General features: G+C 40.8%; 3 protein-coding genes across 4 annotated transcripts; 2 read left to right on the top strand and 1 right to left on the bottom strand.

Moving 5' to 3' along the window:
- Nucleotides 1–493: 493 nt before the first annotated feature.
- On the top strand, nt 494–4,094 carry LOC131342591 (coenzyme Q-binding protein COQ10 homolog B, mitochondrial-like). Its single transcript, XM_058373666.1, has 5 exons — nt 494–1,348; nt 1,601–1,747; nt 1,977–2,169; nt 2,256–2,357; nt 3,047–4,094. Exons 1-5 carry the CDS (start codon nt 1,206–1,208, stop codon nt 3,212–3,214), a joined length of 753 nt encoding a protein of 250 aa, XP_058229649.1. The 5' UTR covers nt 494–1,205; the 3' UTR covers nt 3,215–4,094.
- A 590-nt stretch (nt 4,095–4,684) lies between these two features.
- cnpy2 (canopy FGF signaling regulator 2) lies at nt 4,685–7,777 on the bottom strand. Its single transcript, XM_058373667.1, has 6 exons — nt 7,747–7,777; nt 7,484–7,594; nt 5,977–6,092; nt 5,683–5,880; nt 5,457–5,553; nt 4,685–4,824 (listed from the first exon to the last, which is right to left on the bottom strand). The coding sequence occupies exons 2-6, from the start codon at nt 7,578–7,580 to the stop codon at nt 4,781–4,783; spliced, it is 552 nt and encodes a 183-aa protein (XP_058229650.1). The 5' UTR covers nt 7,581–7,594; nt 7,747–7,777; the 3' UTR covers nt 4,685–4,780.
- Nucleotides 7,778–8,420: 643 nt separating this feature from the next.
- On the top strand, nt 8,421–16,167 carry LOC131342590 (LETM1 domain-containing protein 1-like). 2 transcript variants are annotated; one of them, XM_058373665.1, is made up of 9 exons: nt 8,421–8,546; nt 9,234–9,352; nt 9,722–9,837; nt 10,528–10,610; nt 11,754–11,937; nt 12,455–12,559; nt 13,904–14,056; nt 14,323–14,419; nt 15,568–16,167. In XM_058373665.1, exons 2-9 carry the CDS (start codon nt 9,331–9,333, stop codon nt 15,636–15,638), a joined length of 831 nt encoding a protein of 276 aa, XP_058229648.1. In that variant the 5' UTR covers nt 8,421–8,546; nt 9,234–9,330; the 3' UTR covers nt 15,639–16,167. The 2 variants fall into 2 exon arrangements, with proteins under 2 accessions (XP_058229648.1, XP_058229647.1); XM_058373664.1 differs by lacking the exon at nt 8,421–8,546 and adding an exon at nt 8,553–8,894 and having other exon boundaries at nt 15,568–16,165.
- Nucleotides 16,168–16,243: the final 76 nt, after the last annotated feature.

Consider the following 16,243-nt stretch of genomic DNA (forward strand, 5'->3'; position numbering starts at 1 on the left):
CCCCACAGCCATGATCCAACATCTAGTCTAAAGCATTCAGAGAAGAGTGGAGCTGATTATAACAGTAAAAAGGGGGAAGCACCTTCTGTAGTAATGTCCATGTTTTGGGAATGAGAGGGAATTTGGCACCACAAAATATTTATTATGCATAAATATGACAATATATAGTAGGAGAAAGAGGAAACTTTGTTACTCATCCCTCAGTGAGTGTATATCGTCAATTTTCTCTGCAACGTATGAATTAAATGTTTGATCATTCCTATCTGGCAACCCGTACCTCAGCACAACTGATTATTCAGACTTTTATAATGTTCATATTGTATGTTTAAGCTTATAATCCTTATTACTTTTATGCAAAATATGTGTGTAAACTGTGCCTTTTGTATTTTGCCAAACATTAGCTTTTATATTACATGATTTTAAAAATATGTGGAGGCGTTACACAATTTTGTGCGTGCGTTATTTGGTCCAATCTGGTAACCCGGGTAAAGACCGCCCCTCGCTGATAACACTCTGCTGTCAAATGAATGTGTTCTTTATTTTCTGTGCATTTTCCTCTCGTTTTAGTGACTTGGGATACAGTTGACAAGCTTGAACAGATGGTAACTTGGTAAATTAAACGTTTCCGACGTTGTCTTTACGCGAGAAGACGAACTATTTCACGTGTTTAAAAAACGGAAAGCTTATTCGGCACTACCCTGTTAGCTAGCTAGCGGTTAGCATTACGTTTCCTCAGCCGGTCGCTGACCGCTAGCTTGCTATATGACTCCAGGTAGAATCGGGTAAAATGTCGTTTTTAAAGGTGTGAAAAAAAGTAAACAGCGCGTGGCCTGAGTCTGACACTTTTTATTTATTCACTATTTATTTATTACTGCTTCCCATGCCTTTTAGAATATTTCCTCTCACGCGGGACAGACAAAGCAGGTTTCTTGGCTGGTTCCATGCTAACAATTTAAAAGCACTATCTCGATTCACTTGCGAATCAAATGACTCTGGAAACATGCTCAAGTGATTCACTCGAACCAGAATACGAAGCAGTCACGTGGTCTGAGTTCGGAACCAAAGCTTTGGACGGTACAGTTCGCGTTGTTATGGCACAGCGGGTTCGTAGAGCTTCACTGTGAGATGTTCCGTTCTTTCGATACGAGCTTTGAAGCCTCGGTGTCGACTTTCACATTGCTTTTGGAAACTGGGGGTTTTATGAAATGGCGGTTTGGATGAGCGCGCGCCAACTGTTTAGCCGACTGGCACTATGTTCACGAGCGCCTCGGGGCTCACGTGCGCCACTGGATTCACGGGCACTACTGGGTTCACGAGCGCCCCGGCAAGACTTCGGGGCGTGCATCAGGTGAGCGGAAATCACTGCGCGTGCACACTGAATTTGCAATAACAGCTAGAACAGAAACATAACAGTACATAACAGAACAGAAAACATAACAGAACAGATGTTCATTTGGAGATTAGACGAAGATGCTGAAGGGAGCTTCTGGGTTGTTAAGCTGTGCTCCTCTGACAATCCTGACCCATTGATGCACAGGTCAATATTTTGTGCATCTTATGTGTGACCGCTGTGCTTGTTTGTTTTTTGCCTCATTCTCAGTAACGTCCCAGCCAGTGCGCTCTTACTGAGGAGACCTCAACCATGGATTCAGTGCTGGAACCACAGAACAATTTTAGCAGCACCAAGAAGAAGCTTCATCAGTCTCGCGAACAAGAGGAAGCAGTACTCTGAGCGACGCATCATGGGGTCCGATAAATACATAAATGACATGTTTATCCAGTTCTCTGTACATTTCTCTGAAATCAGGCATTTACTGTATGTGCCTATATAACACTATATAAATCCCTATGATGTTTTTACTCCAACTACATTTGTATTATTAATGTGATGTTATTCATTTTCTCTGCTGTCTTTGTGCGCTAACGGCAGCGGTCAGTGCTAAATTTAGTACTTTATTGTTTGTTTTCTTTATCAGATACTCCATGCAGGAGATGTATGACGTCGTAGCCAATGTGGACGATTACAAACACTTTGTTCCATGGTGTAAAACGTCCCAGACGATAATGAAAAGAGCGGGCCACGCTAAAGCACAGCTGGAGGTGGGGTTTCCTCCGATCATGGAGAGGTACACTTCCATGATCACCAACGTTCGCCCGCACCTCGTCAAAGTACGTCTGCAGCTCACACAGAACATGTGGGGAAAAATGTAAAAATAAATAAATAAACTATTTCTTATTTCTGTTTCTCTCTCCAGGCTGTTTGTTCAGACGGAAAGCTGTTCAATCACTTAGAGACAATATGGCGGTTCAGCCCAGGCATTCCCGGGTATCCCCGGACCTGCACTGTGGACTTCTCTGTAAGTGCCTTTGTATTTGAGCTGTTGCACTAAACACTGTGAATAGTTTATAATGAAATTCTTTTAAAATGATCAAATGAATGCAAAGACAGTCAATGGTTTGCCTCAAAATCTGACCGGGATATGTAGCGATGATGAACACCTGGCATGCAAGTGATATTACATCATAAAACAAAAGAGCCAATCATCTCCCTGGGTCTGGGTGGGGGATGTTCCTAATTTGCATATTCATGAGGCCAATGTCAGTGATTTGGTCAGGGTTTTTTTTTAATGAATCAGTGTAAGTGGTTTTAGTTGAGTTTATGAATTAATCATGTATACTTTAAGCAGCTTTAAGCGACGATGACTGGAATAAACCCAGGGGATTACTTTTAAATTGACTTTAAAAGCACAAACAACTATTCTTACGTAATCTATTCGCCTAGTCTGCAGTAGTCGCCATAGCTAGTGTTACCATGGAAACCGTAACTACCTGTACACTTTACCTAGAAGGTAGGCAACAGTCTAAACTGTGTCCTGTTCTGAAGGCGGCATAATGGTGTCTTTAATTAAGGATCTTTAATTAGCATCATTTAATTATTCAGTTGTTCAGCAGACGAGAGTTTCAGGAATGTTAATAGAATATTAGGCGAGTGTGGTGATTTAAGATCGTTAAACTGCACACACTCATTTTCTTCCCCCTCTTCTAGATCTCGTTCGAGTTTCGCTCGGTCCTGCACTCGCAACTGGCCACCGTGTTCTTCGATGAGGTCGTGAAGCAGATGGTGGCGGCGTTCGAGACTCGAGCCAGGAAACTCTACGGCCCTGAAACTCGCATCCCCAAAGAGCACATGTTCCATGAAGTGCGTCAGACGTGATATGGCAGTGGAGACCAAGACTGTAACCCCGACATCCCCTGGACCGTACCCAAGACCAGCCCTGGACCGTACCCAAGACCAGCCCTGGACCATCCCCTCACCACACACACACAAAACAGATGATTTTATTTTTATACCACAGACTTTTTAAGTCTTGCAGTAGATCCAGTCTGAGAGTAAAAACGTAGCTTCTCAGTTATGATTACTAACAAAAGTAGTTATTTTTATCATTTATATCAATTTAGGCTTTCAAAGCAGCGATATATTACACACCTAGTAGTCCCACCCCCCCACCCGAGAACACGTGCTTTAATGCTAATGCCATCTTGGATTATTTATTGCAGAGTTAGGGCTACACTGTCGAATGCTGTAAATTACTGTAAAGTGCAATATGCTGGAAGGATAAAGAACTTGTTCCATGACAGCGATACGGAGAACATGACATCATATCACGGCTCTCGTGGACATCGTTTTCGCGATGCACAGCACATCCATACCCCTGCAGTTGGTACAGTGCTCCGTGATGGACACTGATACAGACATCTTATCGCCCAGCCTGGTCTAGAGATTTCAACAACTCTGACCGTTATGATAATAAAATCAGTACAGTAAAGTGCGTTGGCTTTGATTTCACTTCTGATCTTGTCCCTGATAAGATTATAGTATTTCTGTTGCCTCACAGCAAGAATGTCCTGGGTTTGAATCCCGGGTTCGAACAGGCTGTGTGGCGTTTTCATGTTCTCCCTGTGGGTTTACTCTGGTTTCCTCCCACAGTCCAAAAACATGTACATTAGGTTGATTGGTAATTCTAAATTGTCCATAGGAGTGAGTGTGTGTGGTTGTCTGTCTATATGTTTGGCCCTGTGATGGACTGGTGACCTGTCCAGGGTGTACCCCTGCCTTTCACCCAGTGTGTGCTGGGAAAGACTCCAGCAGATCCCCGAGACCCTAATTAGGAATAAAGAGGGTATAGACAATGGATGTTAACTGACTGATGATGGACAGTAAAGACACAAACCACTGGTTGTGAAAACATGTTTATCAAAAAAAAAAAAAACAGACAGAAAGATCAGACAGGAAACACGAGAGCAGAAAGTCGTACAAAATCCGGATCTCTAAACGGAGAAGTTACAAAACAGGCTCAGAGACATGTGTGACCTTAAATAACACGGAATAAAAATAAAAAACAGATCTAAACATCCTGCACATGGTGATGTTAGACGAGTGGAGAGAAAGACAGACATCAATCTGATTGGAGTGATTCCTCAGGATGGCTTCATGGCTCACCACACACACACACACACACACACACCTAGCAGTAAACTGTGTGTGGATGGTAACATGTTCCTCTCGATGCAGTTCCAGCATCCATCTGTGTGAGGCGTGTGTCTGCGGCACCGAAGCCCAACACACACGATCTGCACAAAGCCAGATACATCACACGTCCATCTGAAGCCTGTTGGAATGACATCAGACACGTCTCCGTTTTTAATCCGTGCTAAAAGTTCGAATCTAATCCCACTGCATGTGACGTGATGAATGAGGAGGATGAAGATGATGATGATGTTAAAGTTCGTCGTGAGGCATCTTCAGCGCATGGTCACACAGATCTGCAAGCAGAGTGGACGGGACACTGGACATTAGTTCAAGCTGTTTGTTGTTCTTGTGGATACAGAATGCAAATTAAACCTGAACTCCTACACATTGCAAGTGAAGTGGGCGGAGCTAATCTCATATAATGCTTGTGTAAACTCCACCCTCACTAATCACAGGTTGTCCCACCCAGACACTTTAGCAACACTATTCCTGATACAATGATGTCTACAGACAAAAGTAAAGCAGACAAAACAACCGAGTGTAAACCTGAACGAAAGCCAATCAATCACTTTAAACGAAACTAGGTGAAAGCCTGCCCTGCAAACGAAAGCTAACAAGAGAACGCCTGGCTGTTGGCTAAAAGCTAACTCAGGAACCGTATCATCTCCAGTGGTTGCTACATGCAGTTTAAACAATCCTCTCCGTCTCTGAGTCTCAGTCAGCAAACTGTCAATCAAGCACGGTCATTAGTATATTAAGCCACGCCCATCAGTCCAGCTCGGCTGCTGTTTTTACTAAAGTTCAGATGTTTAATAGAAACTTTTCTGCTTGATCTCACTTTCTGAAATAAATCCTGAGACACTCTCTTAACAACTTCACAACCTTTCAAAACTAAAATCCTGACCAAAAGGTGAGAAGTTCTGACCGGTTCTCTTGCTGCAGAGTCTGTCTTTAACGTTGTCCGTCTCGTGAGAGAAGAATTCGATGATCTCGTCTTCGTTCTGCTCCACGATGGTTTCACACTGCAGGGGTTTACACACAGAACCAACAACGTTTACTGAACACACTGAAATAAAACAGACTGATGGACGCGTGATGGACGACAGACTCGTGACGTCGAGCTAAAAGAAAGCCAACGAAGCAGTTCTTACAGCGAACTTCAAGCTGGACACGACTCTGGAGTCGTAGGAGACGTTCGAGACGTCCTCAGACGTGCCTTCACGTGCCATGAACCTGACATACTTCTTCCGGTTGGTGACAGGATCCAAGGTTTCGCCGTAATCCTTCATCTTCTCACACACTCCCTCCATCAGCTCCAGGAGATGACCTTCTGAACGAGCAAACGGAACCTGAAACACACACACACACACACGTTAAAGCTGAAACTCACACAAGGAGCTGGAGAAGAACCAAAACACCCTGGAGGGAAAATTAAAGAGCTTTACGTCTTTAACCGATTGGCTGCCGTCAGGATTGATCCGGAACGAACCGGTTTGGATCATTTTCTTAGGGTCGACCTGCGCTATGGCCCATTCCATCTCGTCCACCAACGCTCTGCACGCTGTAAAGGTGGACCGACAACACACACATCATCATCATATCACACACACATCATCAGTGTTTATTCACTTTCAGTTACATTTACTGTCTGAAAACTGAGTTTGAGAATTTCTCTCTCTCCTAAAATTAATGAAGAAAAATGAAAATAAATCTCGTCCATGTTACTGAGAAACTGTAAGGAGTGTAAACTCCTCTGTCCTGAAGATGTAGAAATCTGACTGATACACAGTGCTGACACTGGAGACTCCTTCACCACATCACACACACACACACACACGTCTCCTGACAGAACACTTCACCACTGCTTTTGTCCATGTCCCTGTCAATGAGCCGTTGCTATGGAAACGGTAAGGTATCAGAGTGAGTGTGTGAATATAAACCTGCACTATGGTCAGAGCTGCTGTTGTTAGTGAGAATTAATCAACACCTCCTGACCAATCAGAGTCCAGCATGTGGAATAATCAAGACAAGAGACTTTTTTGTGCTGATGAAGAACACAGTGAAATAAATCAACCTTCCTCTAGAACCCTGAGCTAAGGCCTAAAGAGTAAAAAAACAGTAACCGAAGAGGAGGAGGAGGATGAAAAGAAGGAGGATGATAAAGAGAAAGATGAGGATGAGGAGGATGATGAAGAGAAAGAGGAGGAGGAAGAAGAGGATAAGGAGGAGGATGAAGAGAAGGAGGAGGAAGAGGAGGAGGAGGATGATGAAGAGGAGGAGGATGAAGAGAAGGAGGAGCTTTAAATCCACTCCTGCAGGTTTTCCTCTCTGTGCTAAACTAACTTTGTTAAGTTTCTGAGGAACATCAGGAATTTTCCAGAAGCATCCTCAGAATCATCAATATCTTATAACTGGTATAACTTTTCTCTAATTCTGTTTTGTTTTCCCTCAGAGATGATTCCTCTGCACTCCTGTTCTTTAAAAACCTTCATCCTCCTTCATTTTGACTGACTGGCCCCCAGCTCTGGAGGAGGAGGAGGAGGAAGAGGAGGAGGAGGGCGAGGAAGAGAAGGAGAAGGAGGATAAAGAGAAGAAGGAGGAAAAGGAAGAGGAGGATGAAGAGAAGGAGGAGGATGAAGAGAAGAAGGAGGATGAAAGGAAGAGGAAGATGAAGAGAAGGAGGAGGAGAAAGGAAGAGGAGGAGGAGCAGGACAAAGAGAAGGAGGAGCTTTAAATCCACTCCTGCTAAGAAAGTTTCGGAGAAATTTTCCAGAAGCATCCTCAGAATCATCAATATCGTATAACTGGTATAACTTTTCGCTAATTCTGTTTTGTTTTCCCTCAGAGATGATTCCTCTGCACTCCTGTTTTTAGTAAACTCTTCATCCTCCTTCATTTTCCTGACCCTCCCTCAGCTCTGGTCTCCCTCCATCTCCATGCTGAGCTCCATACCTCCACACCTGATGTCCTGACTCTGCCTGGCTCCCTGCACCACGGCGATGATGGACAGCAGGACACAGAGGGACAGGAGGTCCAGCAGCTTGACCATGTTCACCTGGAGATCTGAAATAACAAGAAAGATGAAATCCTGCAGCATCTCAGCTCCAGGTTCACACACAGACCGCGGGAAACACAACAAATCCTACAATCTGAGGAAACAAACTGCTCTTACAGCCAAAACACACACTGTGTGAAAGCGACAGATTCAAACCTACACTTTTACTGAAGCTTACAGAATTCTGCGGTCACTCTGATCCAGAGACGCTCCGTCCACGCTGGTCCATAACACCAACTGATGACGTGACCAACCGGTCCGGGGCTGCCCGGGGACCTGCCTGACTGAATCTCTGAAGGACCCCAACACAACGCTTTTACCGCTTTTCATCCGAATGAATTTACCTAAAAAAGAATTCATTAATGTAGAGTTTGTAATGTAAAACATTACAGTTTTAATGTTATAATAATAATAATAATAATAATAATAATAATAATAATAATAATAATAATATATGATTCATTTATATCGCGCCTTCCTCAAACCCAAGGTCGCTTATAATTAATATTTCATAATATTTAGCTACATATATTTTTAAAAAATACTATATTAAATCATATGTAATGCAAACATGCAACTAATGTAATAAATTTGTTTTTTTTATTGTAATAAAATCAAATAAAAGTAGATCAACGTAGAAAGAATTTTGAAGAGCTTTTTTAAAATAACTGTTGATCAGCTTTTTAAACTATTATTATTATTATTAATAATAATAATAATAATAATAATAATAATAATAATAATAATAATAATAATAATATCATTATTATTATTATTATTATTATTATTATTATTATTTACTTAGACTTTTATTTATTTATTTTTTTAATTGCATTTGTGAAATAATCCACTTCCGGTTGTAGTACAGCAGAACTGCAATACATCATTGAGCCTCTAGATGGCGGAGTGTTTTCATTAAACGGTTGTGAATGGATCCGAACGGCTAAACTACTAAACAAGGTTTCGACTCTCGTTTTACTTTTGATGTGAATAAGAAAATTAACTATTTACTACAATGCATGAATCGCTTGTAGCTTTATATTTTAGTTTTAAGGCGTCTTGTGTCAAGATTGAATAACGCCCATAACGGGACGCAGCCTTTCGGGTCTGCGCAAACAGGGTACGAGTTGAGTGGCTCGAATGCTCCCGCGAAAAAAATCGCCCTAACCCGGACATTCCACGGCTCAGACATGGTGATTGAATAAGAATTTTGGAAGAACATTTGCGCTTTTTAAACATGTTTCGGCTCTGTAAACGAGCTGTTTTTATCCACGAGCAATGGATAGTGAACGTCAACTTGACACTAAGGTAATATATTTGTGGAAAAACAAACTAAATTTCTGCGGGCTCGTGCTGTGTCTGTATGTGGATGTTGGGAAGGGGAGATGCTACATTCATCATCACTAAACGTTACCGGGGGTTTTCTAGTGCAGTGGCGTGAACTCGTTAAAGAGTTTAGCTTGAACCTTTTTTTTCTATTTAACATCAGAAATATAAGCTGACATTTCCATTACTGTACTAATTTCTGATGGATTGATAATGCAGTGCTTGTAACTTTGCAAAACAATATGCATCAGATAGAATAGACTAAATATAAAATCCACTTAAAAATGTGTGTATATTATTTACTTCTGATCTCTTTTTTAGTCCTTACTCGACGTCTCCTGTCAGACTGGGGATTCTGCAGGATGTGAATAAAAAGTGTGAGCGCTTCCTACAGCAGAGATTTCCTCGGTTTTCCATCATGCACCACACCCTGATGAAAGGTATGAACCTCCCTGAGCCCAGGTTCTGTAAGACTCTCAGCTCGACAGACAGGTTTCAACTCATTTTCAGTAAATCAGGCTCGTGCACAGCAAGCCAAACTCACCACCTCGTCTTCACTGCAGCTCCCAGTCTCTCTGAACCTCTTCATTTCATCTGATTCAGATTCAGGAGCAAGTAATAATAAATGATCGATCACTTAGAGATCAGGATGCTCTTCAAATAAATGTGATAATATTGGTGTGACTGTGTAACATCTCATCATCTGCCTGAGAGAGTGACGTGTGTGTCCGTTAATGAGTGAAGCGTATGTATGTCCAGTCTCTGAGGTTATTCTGCTTTTTACTCTGATCTGTTCTGATCTATTCCAGGATTTCGGCTTCTGCTGGAGGACGTGAAGGAGGTCGGCAGAATCAAGAGGAGCATGTGGATGAATCGGACGAACTACAGAGATCTCCCATACCGAGAAATGAAGAGACTCATTCTGGTGCGTACGTGTCTCTACACACACATATACACTGATCACATTATGACCAGTGAGAGGTGAAGTGAATAAGACTGAGTATCTCCTCATCATGGCACCAAGGCAGCAATATTAGGCAGCAAGTCAACATTTTGTTCTCAAAGTTGATGTTAGAAGCAGGAAAAATGGACAAGTGTAAGGATTTGAGCTTTGAGTTTGATGAAGGACCAAATTGTGATGGCTAGACCACTGGATCAGAGCATCTCCAAAACTGCAGCTCTTGTGGGGTGTTCCCGGTCTGCAGTGGTCAGTATCTATCAAAAGTGGTCCAAGGAAGGAACAGTGGTGAACCGGCAACAGGGTCATGGACGGCCAAGGCTCACTGATGCACGTGGGGAGAGAAGGCTGACCCGTGTGATCTGATCCAACAGACGAGGTACTGTTGCTCAAATTACTGAAGAAGTTAATGCTGTTTCTGATAGAAAGGGGTCAGAATACACAGTGCAGGACGGGTCAGGGCAGCAGAAGGGGGACCAATACTATATTAGGCGGGTGGTCATAATGTTATGCCTGAACGGTGAAAACCACACTTCAGTTCTGTTGTACTGAAGAGCAATTAAAAAAGTGTTTTATTCATGTGTGATCACACACACACACACACAGGAGTTTATATCTGCTCGGTGTTCAGTGTTTTTGTATCTGACTGTGTTTCAGTTTCGGCGTGACATGATTAAAGCCATACCTCTGCTTGTGATCTCACTTCCTCCCTTCGCCATCGGGTTCGTCCTCATCCTCATGTGAGTGATGGTTCGGGGTGATGCGCCTCGTCTCATCTTTTTTATTTATGTCTTTATTTTTAACTAAAATTGAGTGAATCTTTTATCTGAGCTGATCAGAGTTACATCAGTGACTGAAATTCAGGAGCTCTCGCAGGATATGAATATTTATTAGTTTCTGCAGGTCACATGATGTGACTTCTGCTGATATTTACTTTAAAACTGAGCAAGCACACACACACATACACACAACACACACACACTATGGTCAGGCTAACTCCTTGCTCACACTCCTATCTATGCACTTCACACCCACATTTCGTTATATGACACGCCTGCTCTTGTCTGTGACACACACACACACAAAGAGAGGGAGAGCGAGAGAGATGATAAGGCTCTAGGATCCTAAAATAAAAAAATATGTCTAACCACATTTAACATATGCCAGAATTTTGGGCTTTATTTTATTTTATTATTTTCTAATGATCATTATTTCCCGCTGCACCTGCACGCATTTCACCACCAGATGTCGCCAGAACGCGGTGTTTAGAGTGAATCTTTTGTTAAAGTAGTGAAGGGAATCCCGTCTCTTGTCAGAGAGTCGAATCATTTAGTTCGACTCACCGATAAGAATCGATTCCTTGTCATTCAGTGTCATTTTTTTAAAATTAGAAATCGAACAATTTTTGCCAAACTGTTGCAGGTTCATTAATTCTTACTACAGCTTTTTTCTAGCAAATTAACATTACATCAAATCTTTTGAAATAAATAAAATAAAATAAAAAGCTAACGAACGGCTCACAGGGGCAGAGAGATTTTAAAGGAGGTTTGATTCATTTACACTCCAAGAGAAACAGCATAACGTACATATACACAATAATAATAATACATGACAATTCTATGACAAAAAATACACCTACAGCATACAAATAAATATGTATGTGAGTCGGATTTCATGTAAAAGAGTCGCCTCAGGGATTCGACTCGTTCCTAAAAGATAGTTGAATAGTTTAACATTGAATTAAAGCCTCTTTTCCCCCACAAGTAAAAGTCCTGTGTCCCTCTTGTTTGTCTCTATATAAAACCTCATCTTCATGTCCCTGCTCATTAAAGCGCGAGAGCCTGTTCTAATCGCCCTCACTTCCTTTTTCTTTTTCTCTCCAGGTGTTTGTTTCCACGTCAGCTTTTGTTTCCACATTTCTGGACGCCGCAGCAGCAGAGAAAGTTCCAGATGATCGACCACATAAAGCGTTCTCAGTGTCAGGCGAAGATCCTGGACAGCTTGGTGTTGACCGTGCCACGCCTGAGCAAGTGGCATCAGAGGAACCTCCTCAACTTGTGCTCCAAGGTTCCTGGACTGTTTCACTCATTATATATAGACACGTTTTATCCTGATGTTTTAGGTATTTTTAATTTGGACATTTTGAAGAAAAAAATCATAGATTGAGAGACGTTTCTGTTTGCTGTTCACCTGCTGAATGATTAATTAGAGGCGTAGTATTAAACCTTCTGGACTATTAGACAGCTTTACAATGCTTGGGAGCCTCAGATAACTATTTTTTAGCTGCATTTTAGCATTTGACCTGTTGTTATAAATATATCGGAATAAAAATAATAGATTTGGATGTGATTTTTCGAGTAGGATTACCAAAATAATTGTGATGTAATATTTAATATTAAATGCCGCATGATCAAATTTGCTGCTGACTGGATGAATAAATTACGGCAAGCTCCGCCCATATTACAGATATGAAAGAAACCGCAAGGACTGTGAAACTGGACGTTATTTAAAGTCCAGAAACAACAGCAGTGTCCGGTCAGAGGATCTGAAACACTCGGACTGTGATGTTTTATTTGTCCTGCAGGTTCAGGACGGGAAACACCCGAGAGTCTCTGAGGTCTACACCGTACACCACGTCTTCCACACGTCTTCTCCACTGGGACTGCAGTGTGTGAAACCTCGTCATCTGGTCAGTGGATCTTCTTCAGTTCACTCACACTCACACGTCCGGCCACAGCGAGAGATTACACTCACAATCTGAGTTTGAGTTTAAATAATCCACAAACACTTGCTTTGCTAAGGTGTAACACACCCTGTCTCACGATCTGTATGGAAAATAATCAGCGTCAGGTTGGTGTGATGTAACTGACCTGAAGATGATGGTCTTCCTATAACAACACGTCCACCTGGACTTTATTGCTCTTATATGACAGAAACGTGCCGACTGTCACCATTATTGTAAATTTCCCATTGGGATGAATAATCTATCTATCTATCTATCTATCTATCTATCTATCTATCTAGTCTGTCTATCTATCTATCTATCTATCTATCTATCTATCTATCTATCTATCTATCCTGTCTGTCTGTCTATCTATCTATCCTGTCTGTCTGTCTATCTATCTATCTATCTATCTATCTATCTATCTATCTATCTATCTATCTATCTATCTATCTATCTATCTATCTAATCTAATCTATCTATCTTATCTAATCTATCTATCTATCTATCTATCTATCTATCTATCCTGTCTATCTATCTATCTATCTATCTATCTATCTATCTATCTATCTATCTATCTATCTATCTATCTATCTATCCTGTCTGTCTATCTATCTATCTATCTATCTATCTATCTATCTATCTATCTATCTATCTATCTATCTATCTATCCTGTCTGTCTGTCTATCTATCTATCCTGTCTGTCTGTCTATCTATCTATCTATCTATCTATCTATCTATCTATCTATCTATCTATCTATCTATCCTGTCTGTCTATCTATCTATCTATCTATCTATCTATCTATCTATCCTGTCTGTCTGTCTATCTATCTATCCTGTCTGTCTGTCTATCTATCTATCTATCTATCTATCTATCTATCTATCTATCTATCTATCTATCTATCTATCTATCTATCTATCTGTCTTATCTAATCTATCTATCTATCTATCTATCTATCTATCTATCTATCTATCTATCTATCTATCTATCTGTCTTATCTAATCTATCTATCTATCTATCTATCTATCTATCTATCTATCTATCTATCTATCTATCTATCTATCTATCTATCTATCTATCTATCTATCTATCTATCTATCTATCTATCTAGTCTGTCTGTCTGTCTAGTAAAAGAGTTTTTTTTATTAAGTTAGGTGTTTTTTTTATTACAAGTAATTAGGAAGTAGATTAGCTCATCTTTAGTAATATAATGATAGAAGAAAATCCTTTATGAAGTGATCAAAATCTTTTTGTCTTTCTGATGTTTACACCGTCTCTTTTCTTCTGGGTTTTGTCTCTGTCTTGTCTAGAGGTTGTTAGCGTCTCAGCTCTCTGTAATCGTGTGGTTTCCCAGCTTCCTGGTGCGGAGGCGGCTCACCACCAAAGCCCTGGACCTTCTGTATCTGGACCTCGCCCTGCAGCGTCTCGGGCTCCGTCAGCTCACTGAGGAAGAAATGAGACAAGTCCGAACTTTTAACATTCTGACATTTTAGGCTTTTATAAAGTTTTGGCACCCGTAGATGTGGAACACAAAAGCATGTGGGGTTTGATGAGATGAGAAGGAGGCGTGGCCTAGCGCTAATATTTACTTTTCTTTACACAAAAATGTATTAAAGGATATCATTTTAACAAGGGTGCCAACATTTTTGCAAACACATTAATGTACACTCTCATGAAACTCCGGATCTGTTTCTTTATTTAAGATTGACTTTTAATATGTTCTCGCTAGGCGTGTGACCTCCGAGGGCTGAACTCCAGCCAGTTGACCTCCGGTCAGTGTGAAGAGTGGCTTCATCAGTGGCTGGAGCTCTCCACAAAGGTCAAAGGTCAGTCTGAGTCCACATTCAGAATTATAATATTTGCATAATATTTGTGTTGTTATTTTTGTAGCTGTGTTTTTAGGATTTGTCACTGATTTGTTGCTGATTCGTCACTGATTCATGACTGATTCGTCACTGATTCATGACTGATTCGTAACTGATTCATGACTGATTCGTAACTGATTCATGACTGATTCGTAACTGATTCATGACTGATTCGTCACTGATTCATGACTGATTCGTCACTGATTCATGACTGATTTGTCACTGATTCATGACTGATTCATGACTGATTCATCACTGATTCATGACTGATTCGTCACTGATTCATGACTGATTCGTCACTGATTCATGACTGATTCGTCACTGATTCATGACTGATTCGTCACTGATTCATGACTGATTCGTCACTGATTCATGACTGATTCGTCACTGATTCATAACTGATTTGTCACTGATTCATGACTGATTTGTCACTGATTCATGACTGATTTGTCACTGATTCATGACTGATTTGTCACTGATTCATGACTGATTTGTCACTGATTCATGACTGATTTGTCACTGATTCATGACTGATTTGTCACTGATTTGTTGCTGATTTGTCACTGATTCATGACTGATTTGTCACTGATTCATGACTGATTTGTCACTGATTCATGACTGATTTGTCGCTGATTCGTCACTGATTCATGACTGATTCGTCACTGATTCATGACTGATTCGTCACGGATTCATGACTGATTCGTAACTGATTTGTTGCTGATTCATCACTGATTCATCACTGATCAACAAATCCTTAAAAAATCAGTCTGCAGGCTTTTGCTCCATCCAAGCACGAGCCACAACAGAAATCCTGCAGCTACGTCAGCTCCTTGCAGATAAAACTCAAGACTGATTCAGTGGGTTCTTTCTGAAATGTCGTGTGCCCTGTAAGGCTCGTTACTCATCACTAGAGTGGAATAAAAGGGATGAGTCAGTGCACAGCAGTGGCCGAGTAACTCTGACATTTAAGACCAAATCATTTAGGAATTAAACCTCTTTATTTATGAAAATATGAAATATGCATTAGTTTGTTCCTGCATGTTTATCTAACACAGTTTTATTCTGAAATCCTTGCTGATTTTTTTTCTGTTTGTTCTCACTCTCTACAGAATCAGAAATCTCCCTGTTACTGCACAGTATGACGCTGCTCACGCTCAACTACCCACCCGTGACCAAGTGAAGGAGACACCTGTGATCCTCGTATCACTTATATCCTCCTGCTATTTACCGAAGATCCTCTTCACCTCGTCTCTGTACTGTTTACATGCCTGCTCCTCTTTTCCTATTAAAGCATTCCTTCCTCTCAAGTTCCTGGACCGAACCCGCGGTCAGTTCATTTAAAGCCTATAAGCAAGTCTAAAGTCATTTCCATAAAGTGACTCACTTTAGTGTTTTTTTTTCTGCAGATATGATGGTATGTGTCTTTTATTATTTTTTTTTTTGTGGAAACTGTATACGGAAGTGCTCTTGCAGCATCGCCATTATTTGATGTGTTTGTGTTTAATTTGATATTATAATTATTCTGATTTCTCTCAGCTCTGAACTGCCTGCTGTCTGACCGCACATATTTTCTTTATTTTAATCTCAGGTTACTTTTTTTTGTAATTTCCATTTTGAAATGTTTTACATTCTTTTCATATTTTCTTTTTTTAATTGTTATTATTTTGTGTGGCCTCTTGAGAATATAATAATATAAAACAATATGAGCTATGAAGCCAGTGTGGTGTTTTTCCTCTTTATTTATCGCTTCTGTTAGAACTCTGTTGGTTAAGTGAACAAGTGAGT

The sequence above is a fragment of the Hemibagrus wyckioides genome, linkage group LG21, assembly GCF_019097595.1.
Source record: "Hemibagrus wyckioides isolate EC202008001 linkage group LG21, SWU_Hwy_1.0, whole genome shotgun sequence".
Classification (NCBI taxonomy): Eukaryota; Metazoa; Chordata; class Actinopteri; order Siluriformes; family Bagridae; genus Hemibagrus; species Hemibagrus wyckioides.

Coding starts and splice junctions, on each gene's coding strand:
- LOC131342591 (XM_058373666.1), top strand. CDS start 1,206: ATGGCGGTTTGGATGAGCGCGCGCCAACTGTTTAGCCGACTGGCACTA. Junction 2,170..2,255: donor TTCGCCCGCACCTCGTCAAA/GTACGTCTGCAG, acceptor TTCTCTCTCCAG/GCTGTTTGTTCAGACGGAAA. Junction 2,358..3,046: donor CCTGCACTGTGGACTTCTCT/GTAAGTGCCTTT, acceptor CCCCTCTTCTAG/ATCTCGTTCGAGTTTCGCTC.
- cnpy2 (XM_058373667.1), bottom strand. CDS start 7,580: ATGGTCAAGCTGCTGGACCTCCTGTCCCTCTGTGTCCTGCTGTCCATC. Junction 6,093..7,483: donor TCAGGACATCAGGTGTGGAG/GTATGGAGCTCA, acceptor CCACCTTTACAG/CGTGCAGAGCGTTGGTGGAC. Junction 4,825..5,456: donor ACTCTGCAGCAAGAGAACCG/GTCAGAACTTCT, acceptor CTCTGCTTGCAG/ATCTGTGTGACCATGCGCTG.
- LOC131342590 (XM_058373664.1), top strand. CDS start 8,824: ATGTTTCGGCTCTGTAAACGAGCTGTTTTTATCCACGAGCAATGGATA. Junction 14,057..14,322: donor CTGAGGAAGAAATGAGACAA/GTCCGAACTTTT, acceptor TGTTCTCGCTAG/GCGTGTGACCTCCGAGGGCT. Junction 14,420..15,567: donor GCTCTCCACAAAGGTCAAAG/GTCAGTCTGAGT, acceptor CACTCTCTACAG/AATCAGAAATCTCCCTGTTA.